Source organism: Diabrotica virgifera, chromosome 4, assembly GCF_917563875.1.
Source record: "Diabrotica virgifera virgifera chromosome 4, PGI_DIABVI_V3a".
In the NCBI taxonomy this organism is placed as follows: Eukaryota; Metazoa; Arthropoda; class Insecta; order Coleoptera; family Chrysomelidae; genus Diabrotica; species Diabrotica virgifera.
In genome coordinates, this window is record NC_065446.1 from 135,426,078 (window position 1) to 135,441,437 (window position 15,360).

Genomic DNA, 15,360 nt, shown 5'->3' on the forward strand with positions numbered 1-15,360 from the left:
TTGTGTCATAAAACAGAAAAAAATGTTTGCTTGACAAATAAACTTTGTTTTTCTCTTAAATTCAATATTCAAGCTGCGACCCACCGTTGCGTTAGTAGTTTGAACATTTAGTAAGAGAAAAGCAAAGTTTATTTGTGAAACAAACATTTTTTTGTCAACTGACAGCAGTAAAATGTATTTTGAATCAAATAAATTACACGTATTCTCTTTTTTGTGTCAATTCAAGCTCATCAATTGTCAATCAAGAGAAGCTCGCATCCTCGAGAGCAGAGTCACCGAACTGGATATAGCCTGGAGCGAGGACTAGAGGACCGAGCAAGCAATACAGATCGATGATAAGTCCCTAAAAAGTGACTTTATACAGATAGCGGGAATAGAGCGCCTCACGCTGGCCTGCATTGTTCGAGATAGAGTTTCGTGTGGGAGTCCTTGTACCCTGGACTCCCACATGATAAGCACTTTACTGATAGAGAGCCCCTATAGCGCATCAGAGTGCTATCGATGACGAATTGGATAGTCTGAAATATTGGTACGGGGTAGAGTGATTGCTGCTTACGTGAATATGATATGCTCGTCCCGATGAATATTACCCGAGTATCATTCCTACGGGGTGTGCAAGTCTCTCAGAATGGGTTAAATAGTATTGCTTGCTTGCTTGCCCTCAGCTTTGTTATATTGTGTGCCTTCTCCCTCTCAGGCATTGGATGTTAGGTGATATGACTCTTGAGATAAACAGCTCCCCACTCCTCAATCTATCCGGTTAGAGACTTTAAAGTGCAGACACACATCATTTGAAAAAGGCACTCTGCCGAAACAGTTGTAGTAATATTAACTTACAATCAATTTTGTGGAAGTAATGACAACAAAAGTTTTTCAGTATTTTATTGTTAAATGGACGACGTAGAATTAGAATCGACGTAGATAGATTCAGAATTATTATTATAAAATAATATTCAGGGGTGAAGTGTTATCAAGCTCTGTGGAGCTTATTATAGAAAATAGTAGATAAAACAAAAAAATACATAGAAAAAGAATTAGGAGACGAAAATATAGTGAGAATAATTAAATTAAAATTATTAGCCTAAATAGAACACCGTCATCAGAAGACCGAAAAACGAGATTATTCAAAAAACTGCGGGTTGGACCCCTATCCAATGAAGAAGGCTAAGGGAGGACTAGCACAAGATTGTGACATGACATCGAAAATAACAAAAATCATGAAAATAAAACACGGAAAAGATAAATGCAGAAATAGGTTGGAATGGAGACAGATAACGAAACATACAATAAATTATTGTAGGGCAGTCAATGAGGGTATGTGGCTCCGAATTCCATCCTACTATATCGATTTACGTGATAATTTCACAGTAAGTAGGGAATAGCCCAAGAAACAAAGTCTACCCTATGCCGATGTGTGCTTTTGTCTTGGGGGCTGTTCCCTTCTCGTGGGTGGAAAATTTTTTGCTTAAATAATTACGGAAGTTTCTAGAGAACCTAATACTAAGCAAAAACTGTTCTATAATTTTTTTTCGAAAACTCAATACTTTTTGAGTTATTCCTGGTTGAAAATTGGCCATTTTCATTGAAACATTACACCTTTTCAAACGGTTTTTTTGCGAATACCTTAAAAACTATGCATCTAACTAAAAAAACTATATAAAGCATTTTTGTAGCTTATAAAATAATAAAGAGATTATTTCCTTTACGAATCTTCTAGTTATAACAGAAAAAGAGATATGGTAAGTGAAAAAAACTTGTTTTCTTGGTGCATGCTCAAATCAGTGTATTTAACTTGAAATAACAGAGAAACGGTCGATTTTAGGTGTATAATGCTACCAATAACTTTTGTTGTGCTTGAAAAGACCTATAAATTAAGCAATATTAAATGTCAATTACATTCAAACTATGCGAGATAAACTGTAAAAAATTTTATGACTAACACATCTTTATGACATGACAACACACTTTATCCACACGAATTTAAATGCATCGTTTTCCTTCTACAATACATTTTACTATAGTGTTCTTTTTATGTTAAAAAAGTTGGACGGGTTTAAAATTAATGGTTTTTGAAAAAAATAAGATCAAATAATTATTGAGCGCATTTTTAAATTTTCTTAAAAGTCTTCCTATTTCTCCATGTAACTCGAAAATGGTAAGATATGCCAAAAAAAAGATGCCATACAAAAATGTAGGTTTCCTCTAGGTTAACATTTTGATTTTATTTGTTATAACAGTATCTCTTATCATTTTCAAGTTACATGGAGAAAAAGGAAGATTTTTAAGAAAATTTAAATATGCGCTCTATAATTTGATTTTAATTTTTTTCAAAAACCATTCATTTTAAATCCGCTCAACTTTTTGAACATGAAAATAACACTGTATTAAATGTATTGTAGAATGAAAAGGATGCATTTAAATTCTTGTGGATGAGGGGTTAAATATACTTCTCAATTTTTTTCTTAAAATTCGTTAGTCATCAATTTTTTGCAGCATGTCTCGCTTAGTTTGAATGTAATCGACATTTAATATTGCATATTTGAAAGGACTTTTCAAGCGCAATAAAAGGAATTGTAGGCATTATACACCTAAAATCGACCGTTTCTCTGTTATTTCGAGTTGAATACACTAATTTGAGCATGCACCAAAAAAACAAACTCTTTTTACCTACCATGTCTCTTTTTGTGTTATAATTAGAAGATTGAAGAAGGAACAAATCTCTTTGATTTTTTATGAGCTACAAGAATGTTTTATATAATTTTTTTCGTTAGATGCATTGTTTTTAAGGTATTCGCAAAAAACCGTTTGTAAAGGTGTTATATTTCAATAAAAATGGCCAATTTTTAACCACGAATATCACAAAAAGTATTGAGTTTTCGAAAAAAAAATTATAGAACAGTTTTTGCTTAGAATTAGGTCCTCTAGCAACTTCCGTAGTTGTTTAACCAAAAAATTTTCCACTCCCGAGAAGAGGTGGGAACCGCCCCCCAAGGCAAAAGCACACATCGGCCTAGGGTAGACTTTGAATAAGTAGATATTTTCAGCAGTGGCGGCTCGTGATTTTTACAATAGGGGAGGCTATACCTAACTGTAAAATATCTAGACAAATTTGCTCTAGCAAAAAAATGCGCCAAAAAATGTAATTTAAGGCCCCATTTTTTGACCATTTTTTATTTATATTTCATAATATCATCCTAATTCATAATTTCATGATATCATATCATTTTAAAAATAGTTAGTCTAATTGTAAAAGTTTAATACCAAAGTTTGTGTCGTTTATTTGTTAACAATTCCATCTATTTGTAAATAGATACCTCGCATATCAAAATAAATACAGATTTGAAGTTTTGCAGTCCATACATAATGAAGCTTCAAATTTTTTAAGATACTCAACTGAATTTTTTAATTCTAAACGCGGCCTACTGCGAATTCAAAAACACCATATATTACCGATATTTTGCTTTGAGTTAGAGATATATCGGAAAAAGTTATTTGAGCAAGTTGTTCCAAATAATATTATAACCCCACATACCAAATTTAATAACAAAATGCGCACTTTTAGATTTTTCATTATTTTTAGTCAGGACCCTAAAATTCGTTGTCCTAAGACGCACGCAACCACGCAACGGAGCCGAGAAGCTATTCTGCCTCCCTTGGTATATCTCCGGGCAGCGTGTGATGGCACCGTAGATGCCACTGTTAGGAGACCGGGTCTCCTTAAAGGCCTGCTGCGCTGCACGGAGCATTAGCAACGGAGACTGCTGGGCTTCTCGGCTCCGTGCTCCGTTCATGCATCTCGGGATAACCCAGGGTCCTGTCTACAATAATATGTAATAAAACTGAGACGCGATCATGCATTCTAATGCTAATGCTCCGTACGTATGGATAATTAGTGATAATATGGAATTTACACGTTGTATAATAGTGAGAGTGCTTGTTATTTTCGCGATTCATGATAAACAAAACAGTGTAGAGTGTGTAAAAAATTTATGGGGAGGCTGAGCCTCCCTTGCCTCCTCTGACGAGCCGCCACTGATTTTTAGGCTATTCTTAAAATTTCATTAAAATCCATGCAGTAGGATAGAATTCGGAGGTAATAACATGTTCTTGCTCTCATTGACTGCCCTATTGGCTGGATTCTAACAAGCTCTTTAAAAAGAAGTAAGTACTAAAAGACAACTTAGTCCAAAATAGTGTAGTCATAATGAAATGCAAAGCAATGTAAATACCTATATCATCAAAAATTTGAATGGACTGGCCTCCAAGAACTTTAAATTCATGTGGTTTGTCTTCGACAAATTTCAGATTCACACTATTTATGGTATCCCGTTTTTGGGAACTCCTCCGGGAATGTTTGTCTATCTTTGATAAATTTGCATCCTGTTGGTCGTCACCAATTGATTTTTTGGTTTTCTTATCTACTTTCTTTGACATAACTGAATATATTGATACGTTGTTATATATAACATACCAAATATATTATTTTAGTGACAGTTATTAATCTATTATGACAAGGTAACCTATAAGGACAACCATTGTTTTTATATATCGTGAGAAAGTTACTTTATTTCAAGAAATCATAGGAAAATAATTAAGAAAATTGGAAGACCGCCAAATTGATATATAAAACTTTTTCTACTCGGTCCACTCAGCTTATAGTCCAGAGAAATAATGTTTTTGTCGAGACACTTGAGCAGCCAGGTTGCAAATGGGTTTTTTGGGTACTACATACCTAATACATTATAAATACAAAAATGCCCGTCACAGTTGGGACGAGAATTTTAGTTATTAAGAAAAAATTAGGGTCAAAAATGGCAGTTTTTTAGTTTAAATCGCTACAGGTAAAACCAAAGTAATTAAATATATTATTTATAGTATTCATTCTGTTAGTAGATGAGCAAAAGTTTAAAATGGTAATTATTGAATTTTGGTTCGATCATTTGTTGCTTCGAAAATTGCAAAATAAGAATAAAATTGCGAAAATAAAAAATTTGCTATAACTTTTGCGAAAATAAACTTAAGACTTTTATATTGCATGAAAAGTTGAGTCAAACAGTTGATATAATGCACAAAAAAGTTCAAGACCATTCGTCAATTAGTTTAAATTTTATTCAATTTGTTTATCCCAAAGAGTTTTTTTGCAACGTTATTGTTCAGAAAATAATGATATAGCAATTCTGTGAAAACCACATAAAAAAATACTTATATTTTCACAGCGTTTAAAAAATCAACAAATAGTCATTTTTATCATTTCGAAAAGATTTTACTAAAATAGAGTCATTTTTGATTTGTTAACAATTTGAATAGCTTTGTTAATATTGACTGTAGAGTAAATATATAGACTGTGTAGTAAAAACTTTTTGAAGTTCATTACGGTGAAAGTTAGCCACTTTTATTATTTAATTCACAGTTACTTCTACACTCAGGTGCAAAAAAATCGATCCACTTAAAAATTTGGTCATTTTTGATGTCTCGAATTTCCTAAACCTGTTGTTGCATTTAAGTGATTTTTTACCATGTTATAGCCTTATTCATTAAGAGTATCGTTGCAATAGACATTATTTCTAGACAGGTAAACTGTCATTTTATACCGGGTGTACGAATCAAACTGTGTTTTTTCTCGAATTCGCATCAGCCTGTGGACTATTCTAGCAATTATAAAATACTGAACTTAAAACCCAACTATAGCCCCAGGTTTTCTTAACATTCTTTTTTTAGATCCATTCGCTCATGTTGGATAAAAAAAGTTAGGTACTTTAACGACTGGCCATGTTCATCATAAATACAGGGTGTTTCTAAATAAGTGCGACAAACTTTAAGGGGTAATTTTACGTGAGAAAATAATGACAGTTTGCTTTATAGCCATATGTCCGCAAACGCTTCGTTTTCGAGATACGGGATGTTCATTTTGTTAGAAACTGATGATGTACTTATTGCTTTAAAACCAGTTGAGATATGTAAATCAAATTTGGTGGGTTTGAAGACGTAGTTATTGCACATATTTTGACATACAATTAAGAATTTTATATTCACCATTGGCGTGCATAGGGTAATATTATCGGTCATAATACCCGTTTGCGCGCCAATGGTGAATATTAAATTCTTAATTGTATATCAAAAAATGTGCAATAACTCTGTTTTAAAACCCACCAAATTTTATTTGCATATCTCAACTGGTTTTAAAGCAATAAATAAGTCGTCAGTTTGTAAGAAAATTGAACATGCTGTATCTCGGAAACGAAGCGTTTGCGGACATATGATTATAAGGCAAACTGTCATTATTTTCTCATATAAAATTACCCCTTCAAGTTTGTCGCACTTATTTAGAAACACCCTGTACTGAAGACGAACATGGACAGTTGTTAAAGTACCTTACTTTTTTATTAGCCAACATAAGCGAATGAATCAAAAGACAAAATGTTAAGAAAACCTGAGGCTGTAGCTGGGTTTCAGTCTCAGTATTTTGTAAATGCTAGAATAGTCCACAGTGTGATGCGAACTTTACGAAAAAAACACTGTTTGATTCGTACACCCAGTATACAATGACAGTTTAACTGTCTAGCAACAATATTATTACAGCGATATTGCCAATAAATAAGGCTATATCGCGGTAAAAAAAATCATCTGAATCGGAAAACAGGTTTAGGAAATTCGAAAGATTAAAAATGACCAAATTTTTAAGTGGATAGATTTTTTTGCACCTCAGTGTGTATTCATAAAATTCTCATGTAACAGTGTTAGTAATCATACTCCTCCGAAACGGCTTGACCGATTTTTATGAAATTTTACACGTATATTCTGTAGGACTGAGAATAGGTTGTAATCTATCTTTTATACCCATAAGTTATAAGGGGGGTTGCCCCTCTGACATTTTTTTTATTTTTTTGGACAAAGTTGTCTACCCTAATTTTATATGAAGTTGAATTAAAAAATACATACAACCCTTAATTTTTAAAATAAGAAAATCTACGGTATCGTCTTGATTAAAATCTGTCTTCCTCCATCCCCCAATAGAACTATTTCTAGGTCTACCTGTTGTCAAGGAGGCTCTAAGGAAGACAGATTTTTACCATTCCGACCGTAGATTGTCGATATAAATTAAAATAATGTATATCGCAGTATGGATAGAACGCCCTCTAACGGGGAATAAGCGAAATGAATTTCGACTCAATTCAAGCTTTCTGCTTAACCCAGGTATAAACATACCAAAAGGCACCGCCAGGAAAACATTCCACTTTGCGGTTCAGAGAGCCCATATGAAACGAGTCTTTGTACTCTATGCAGAGTATGGCATTAACAAAATAAGAAAATCTACGGTATCGTTTTGATTAAAATCTGTCTTCCTCCATCCCCCGATAGTACTATTTCTAGGTCTACCTGTTGTCAAGAAGGCTCTAAGGAAGACAGATTTTTACCATTCCGACCGTAGATTGTCGATATAAATTAAAATAATTTATATCGCAGTATGGATAGAACGCCCTCTAACGGGGAATAAGCGAAATGAATTTCGACTCAATTCAAGCTTTCTGCTTAACCCAGGTATAAACATACCAAAAGGTACCGCCAGGAAAACATTCCAAAAATGAATAACCATTTTCAATTTCGTTGCAAAACGAAAATACAGCCGAACAATATTCCAGTCCAATCAGAGAGTGCTGCAAGCACCTCTACCGGTTTCGAAACTTATTAGTCTCTCATCAGGAGGCACATATGCTGCTCTCCCTGATCCAACCAAAACAAACCCCAGCGTGCAGTCTCGAATTGCAACGAACGAAATGGCATAGATGCCCTAGCGGCAACTGCTAGCAAAAGACTAAGTTTTCACTCTAATGGCATATAGCATATCCCACCAGAATGAAAACAATGGGAACCTTCTCTGGTAACACCTCCGAGGCTTCTACAATTTGCAAGCCATACGGATGCTGAGACTAAGGAAGATGAGGGAATTCTACAATTTACAATTCACGTCCCATCTGCTCAGCGCGGTAAAGTTCCAACGAGACTGGTTCCCTTCATACTCCACACAGAGTAAATGTAAATCAAAAATGAATAACCATTTTCAATTTCGTTGCAAAACGAAAATACAGCCGAACAATATTCAAGTCCAACATTCCACTTTGCGGTTCATATGGGCTCTCTGAACGTTATTATTTTCTGAACAATAACGTTGCAAATAGAAGTAATAAAGCATGCACAGATAATATTAACACATTAAGAAACATTGTAGAACAAACAATAGAATGGCAGAGCAAAATCTATATAAATTTCATTGACTTTAGACAAGCCTTTGACCGGAATAACAGAGCAAAAAAGGGAGAAATAATAAAGAGATATGGAATTCTATTAAAATACATAAGAATTATCAAAATGTTCTATGAAAACTATACCGCACAAATCATGCACAATGGGAAACTCACAGAACCAATCAACATAGGCAGTGGAGTCAGACAGGGGTATTCTATCTCCAACCATATTTTTGAACTTAATCGACTGGGTCATGAAGAAGGCAATGAAAAATAAAACAGGAATTAGATGGAATGCTTGAAGATCTAGACTTTGCGGATGATATATGTATGGTGTCCAAAAAAAAGACAACATATGCAGAAAAAAAAACAGAAAAGGTGACAAAAGAAGCAAGAAAAATAGGATTAGAGATTAACACAAGAAAAACCAAACTTATGAAGATAAATACGGAAAGAGAAATGGGTATATTCATTGAAGGAGAAGTAGAAAATGTACAGAAGTTTTGCTATCTGGGAAGCATAATAGACGCTAGCGGTGGAATAGAAGAGGAAATTAATGGAAGGATAACTAAAGCCCAAAATGCATTCTATATGCTAAAGAAAACATGGGAGTCCAATAAATTAACAACCAAAACCAAAATCAGGATATTTAATACAAATGTAAAGAGAATTTTGCTATATGCAGCAGAAACTTGTAAAATAGAGAAAAAGATTATACAAAAGGTTCAAACATTTATAAATATATGCCTTAGACGAATATTGCAAATATATTGGCCAAATCGGATAAGTAACAAGGAACTTTGGAGAAAAACCAATCAAGAGCCGATAGCCAAAACGATAAATAGGCGCAAATGGAGGTTTCTTGGACAAACATTAAGGAAAAATGAAGATGATATAACCAAACAAGCCCTGGATTACCAACTAACTGGAAAAAGAAAACAAGGCAGACCAATGACGTCCTGGAAATGAAATATTACCAGAGAGCTAGAACACAATGTCGATATAAGTCGAATTAAGGTGGATATCTTTTCAGTTAGATCCTAAATATATACTAGAAAAATTAATAGCAAATAAAAATAAAATAAAAAAAAATAAAAAAATTAATAGCAGTCTTTCGCAATCAAATTTTACGTTATCTATTTAGAGTGAAATTGCTGAAATTTTCATTACGTTATTTACATAACATTTTCTTTTACAAAACAATCTACAAAAGTCTTTTTTTTTTATATACAATCAATTGAAAAACAATGAAAACAGTTATTTGTACGACACCGTACAAGCAAAGATTTATGAGGTACTATTAAAAACAAAATATTTATTATCCCTTCTCCTGGTCGTAAGAACTAAATAATTAAGGTAGGATTAAAAAAGCAATAAATTTTGAAAACACTAGTCATTATTTGCTCTAACAGAAAGCAAAGGGGTAGACGAAACATGAGATTTTTTTTTTTTTTTTGATGAATAAAATTCAACGAAAATGTCTAACTCTCAGTTATCCCCTCGTAACATAAGAGACAGGAATGTGGATGGAAAATTAACTACGATAAGGCTAATAATAAAATCGATCTAGAAGAAGAAAATAGATCTTGTCCCACGTTGGTCAGCGTCATTTTTATGTGTGGCAATAAAATGGAAAGGAAAAAAAATTGTCAACACATATGGGATGAACGAAGGCTCCGTTGCTCAGAATCAGTTAGAGGTGTGGGGTGGTTCTTTATAGTTTCTTATTAGCTGGGAAATATATGAATAATAGACAAAAAAATTAAAAAAAGGAAAATAGCTACTAGAGCTAAATTAGTACACAATGGACAAAAGGATTAAATAAACAATGAATCAATATTAAGCCAAAAGGGCGCCACTTTGATCTTTTAGTTTTAAAAGGGAAGACAAAGAAAAACTCTTTAGATAAAACAAACAACAAATTAAAAGGCAACTAAATAAAAATAATCTTTTCAAGATAAATATAAAGTATATAAAGAAAAAAAGATAAATAAAACCTACCTGGTTGTTTCTTACACACTTGACCAGAGAGAAGGGAGATGGATAATTATTTACAAGCCAACATTATTGAAAATTAATACTATTTATTAAACAAAAAATTATAAAAAAAGAATTATAAAAAAAGAAAAGAATTATAAGAAAAATTCTTAACAAAACGACGGTACCAAGAACAAAGTCCTATAAAACGTTTAATTTCTGTGGTATTGGTAGGTCGCGGATAATTAATCATTGCCGCTATTTTATCTGGATCTGAACGCAGACAATTATCACCAACAATATAGCCAAGATACTTTAATTGGGTCCTAAAAAACTCGCATTTCTCAACATTTATGGTAAGATTGGCCTCTTTGAGTTTTTCTTTTACTTGATGAAGAAGCGAAATATGCTCTTCAAACGTATTAGTACAGATGATTATATCATCAAGATAACAAAAAATATAAGGTTCAAATTCGGGACCAAAGATTGCATCTACCAACCTTTGTTGGGTTTGTGCTGAATTACATAAGCCAAATGGAACTACTGTGAATTGGAACGATCCTCGCCCAATTACAGCAAAAGCAGTCTTCTCTCGTGAAGCAGGGTCCAAAGGAATTTGCCAAAACGCCTTTTTGAGATCAATAGAACTAATATATTTTGCACCTCTAAGCAAAGACAATATACGATCTATATTAGGTAGAGGATAAGCATCGTGACGAGTAACTTCATTCAAAGATCTACCGTCGAAACAAAATCTGTATTCACCAGTTTTCTTTTTAACAAGGAGGACTGGCGAGCACCAAGGACTATTAGAAATGTCAACAACACCAAGACGTAACATCTCGTCCAATTCATCATTTAAAATTTTTGACATATAGGGTGACATTGGGAATGGCCGTTTTTTGAAGGGTTTTGCATCACCGGTATCAATTGTTAACATGATTTTGTCAGTGCGACCTATTCCTGAATCATTATTTACTTCATCGAAACTAAGAACAACGTGATCTGCAAATTCTCTCTGCTCGGGACCAACAGAATCCACTGAACACAAAGAAGGAAATGAATCAACTAAAGAAGCGGATGCCAAGCTATCACTGCTGTTATCGACACTCCATGTATTCTGTTTGAAATCCATTTGGAGGGAAAATTTCGAAGCGAAATTACCACCAAGCATAAAAGTAAGAGGTATCGATGGGACTACAATACAACTAATGATATGACAAATTCCACTGGCCTCTATAGGCAAATCTACAATTCCAATTATCTCCCTCTTCGAATCGTCTGCCAGAATGACTTCTTTGTACTCACATTTATTAATTTTTACCTTATTTTTCTTAAGAAACTCCAATCCCAACGAACCAACTAATGTAGTAGAACAACCTGTATCTAGCAGCAATGTAAACCATTGAGAGAATATTCGTACCTTAAGATGAGGCCTTTTATCACCCTTTTTGGAAAGAATAACAGGAGAAACCTGTACACTAGAATTACTGACTTTAGACTTATTTTTATTAGGTTTCGATTGAGTGAATAAGCGAGAACGTTCGGGTTTGAACTTAGAACTAGAAACACAACCACCGAACATGAAGGTTTCATCGTTCAGTTTTTTGAGCACCTTGGACAAGAAGGTTTTGTGAACCCTTCCTTTCCACATCCAAAACAAAATCTATGCAACGGTTGCCTACATTCAGGAAACGTATGATTTATTTTTCTACAGTTCCAACATATTACATTAGATCTATTATTAGCAGAGTTGCTAACGGAAGGCAAAGGAGATTTATCACGATTTTGGGTTGGGGGTTTAGAAAATTTCTTTTTATTCTTGTTAGATACATTGCGGTCCTGATCAACAAAAGAGACACTAGAAGAATGTTCCTTTTTTCCTTGGGGCAATAATTGCGCATTGTTTTCTAGTTTTCTAATTACCGAAGATAATTCATCTATTGTATTGGTATCTATTAAAGCGATCAAAGGAATATACTCGGGCAATATATTTTGTCTAAGATGTTTAATAAGAGTCTTCTCCAAAGGAGCAACCGTGAGACGTCTGGACAAAGCCAAAATTTGTGCCTGGAAGAGTGCAAAGGACTCGTTCCTTTTTTGCTTTCTTAATTTTATCTGATTCCACAACTCTTCATCGAAGTCATGGGGTAAAAATGTAGCTTTAACAAGGGTTGTTAGCTCTTGCCAATTAGACACAGTACCACGGATACTTCTAAACCAAATAGCTGCACTACCTGTAAAAAGTTCCACTGCAGAACGGAAAAGAACTTCTTTAGAGATATTTCTCGAATCAGCCATGTCCTGTATTTTTTCGAGAAAAGAAAACACGGCCTTAGGATCACCATTAAACTTTATATTCCAGTCTGTTAAGTTAATTGGGTGTGAAACATTTACAATAGGCGGGAGCGGTTGAACTACCGACTGAGCAGTTGAAGTGCTAGGCAAAGAAACTGACTGAGCAGTCACTACTGCCTCATCAAGTCTACCTTCCAGTAATAAACAAGTTGAAGAAACTTCATCCCTATACTCTATCTCATCATTTTCACTACTATCGACTGGTAATCGCCCAATCCTCAAAGATAGGTGACACAAACGCGCTTTCGCCCTTCTATAAACAGAATCATTAATATTACCATCAAACTCATCAACTAAAGAAGAAATGTCACTCAAAATTTTATCAATATCAACTTTTTCCGTATCAAATACTAGAACATTTGTAAGAAGATTAATTTCACCTTCTTTCCTAAGAAGTTTTCTAAGCATAGTTTTCTTGTCGGAAAGAGATTTCTTGGTCTTGACTCCTCTAATATATAGTTCATAGTCAATCTCGTCAACTTTCAGGAATTGAACAACTGAAGAATCCATTTTCTCCGCTCAAAACAAAGAAAATCAAACCAAATAACGAACAAAACAAACACAGACAAGAAAACGTCGATATAAGTCGAATTAAGGTGGATATCTTTTCAGTTAGATCCTAAATATATACTAGAAAAATTAATAGCAAATAAAAATAAAATAAAAAAAAATAAAAAAATTAATAGCAGTCTTTCGCAATCAAATTTTACGTTATCTATTTAGAGTGAAATTGCTGAAATTTTCATTACGTTATTTACATAACATTTTCTTTTACAAAACAATCTACAAAAGTCTTTTTTTTTTTTATATACAATCAATTGAAAAACAATGAAAACAGTTATTTGTACGACACCGTACAAGCAAAGATTTATGAGGTACTATTAAAAACAAAATATTTATTATCCCTTCTCCTGGTCGTAAGAACTAAATAATTAAGGTAGGATTAAAAAAGCAATAAATTTTGAAAACACTAGTCATTATTTGCTCTAACAGAAAGCAAAGGGGTAGACGAAACATGAGATTTTTTTTTTTTTTTGATGAATAAAATTCAACGAAAATGTCTAACTCTTAGTTATCCCCTCGTAACATAAGAGACAGGAATGTGGATGGAAAATTAACTACGATAAGGCTAATAATAAAATCGATCTAGAAGAAGAAAATAGATCTTGTCCCACGTTGGTCAGCGTCATTTTTATGTGTGGCAATAAAATGGAAAGGAAAAAAAATTGTCAACACATATGGGATGAACGAAGGCTCCGTTGCTCAGAATCGGTTAGAGGTGTGGGGTGGTTCTTTATAGTTTCTTATTAGCTGGGAAATATATGAATAATAGACAAAAAAATTAAAAAAAGGAAAATAGCTACTAGAGCTAAATTAGTACACAATGGACAAAAGGATTAAATAAACAATGAATCAATATTAAGCCAAAAGGGCGCCACTTTGATCTTTTAGTTTTAAAAGGGAAGACAAAGAAAAACTCTTTAGATAAAACAAACAACAAATTAAAAGGCAACTAAATAAAAATAATCTTTTCAAGATAAATATAAAGTATATAAAGAAAAAAAGATAAATAAAACCTATTCTCCTTTTCATGAACATTTTTCAGTGCGTCACAAATTATAGAAAAAAAGGTAAGTCCGTGATAATACACATTTATGACATTTATTCTAACGTGACATTTTTGTTAAATCTGACAGTTGTCAAATTTTATTTTCAATTTGGAATAAAACCAAATCAATTGTGTCTATTGCATTTATAAAATGGTATTTTCTTTCATTTGTATAGTCTTATAAATTGTACAGATTATATTGATAATATTATTATTTTATTTAATAAATAATTCTTTTTTGATTATGGCGCCATCTATCGACAACTAGAATAATCACCGAACTAGAATAATTACCAAAGTATTCAAAGACGTGCCTTTTTTTCTGTCACATACAATTTAATGCGTTAGAGAGAAATCGAAAAACTGTGACGCACTGAAAAATGATCATGAGAAAAAGAATACCTGGTTGTTTCTTACACACTTGACCAGAGAGAAGGGAGATGGATAATTATTTACAAGCCAACATTATTGAAAATTAATACTATTTATTAAACAAAAAATTATAAAAAAAGAAGTTAAAGTTGACCTCTTTCTGGTTTTACATTTAAGAGGTATTGTCCACAAATACAAATAAATACAACATTAATTAGGTACCTTTGTGTCTCCGCTTTAATGTCCTGCAGCTTCCAACGCAAAGTCCAGGTATACGGTCGTAGCACTTTTCACTTTACTACCACAAAATTACAATACTGATGTGGTACATTTTCGAATTTACAAAAGTATTTAGTTTGAAAAGTTCAGCAATGCTTTACTGGTTTTAATAACTTAAGTAACTTGTTGTGACGTAAATACACGACTTCATTTCACCATGGTTATTAATAAGAACTGCTTAAATGATTAATATGAAATGTGTTCCAAAAGGAACAGGGGGTGTCCTCTAGACGAAAATAAAGGTCGTTGACTGCCGACATCAAACTCTGCAGCCAAATTCACAATCTCCATATTTGCACCTAAATGCAAACTCTCCCAGTGTTTTTTGAAGACATCACTGGACACTACATCATCAGAAGTTCGACCTCTCTCACCCGTTAGCTAATCGATAATCCTCATCTTAGCTACCTCCTCATCGCTCCTACCCTAGAAAACATACCACCTTTCCTTCAGCTCACACACCATGATCCGACCAACCAATCAAGCAAATATTGTCCTTTGCATGACGAAATAATTGACGAA

The 15,360-nt window shown here is 33.4% G+C and overlaps 1 protein-coding gene across 4 annotated transcripts in view; it reads right to left on the reverse strand.

Annotated features, from left to right (window-relative positions):
* LOC114331115 (uncharacterized) overlaps positions 1–15,360 on the reverse strand; it is a 276,343-nt gene that overhangs the window by 93,640 nt on the left and 167,343 nt on the right. The window contains exon 1 of one of the 4 annotated variants that reach the window (XM_028280590.2): positions 4,230–4,468. The exons of the other annotated variants lie outside the window; for them this stretch is intronic. Coding sequence (XP_028136391.2) covers positions 4,230–4,434 — 205 coding nt within the window. The 5' untranslated portion in view covers positions 4,435–4,468. Of the gene's footprint in view, positions 1–4,229; positions 4,469–15,360 lie in introns of those variants that run through there. 4 annotated transcript variants of the gene reach the window in all.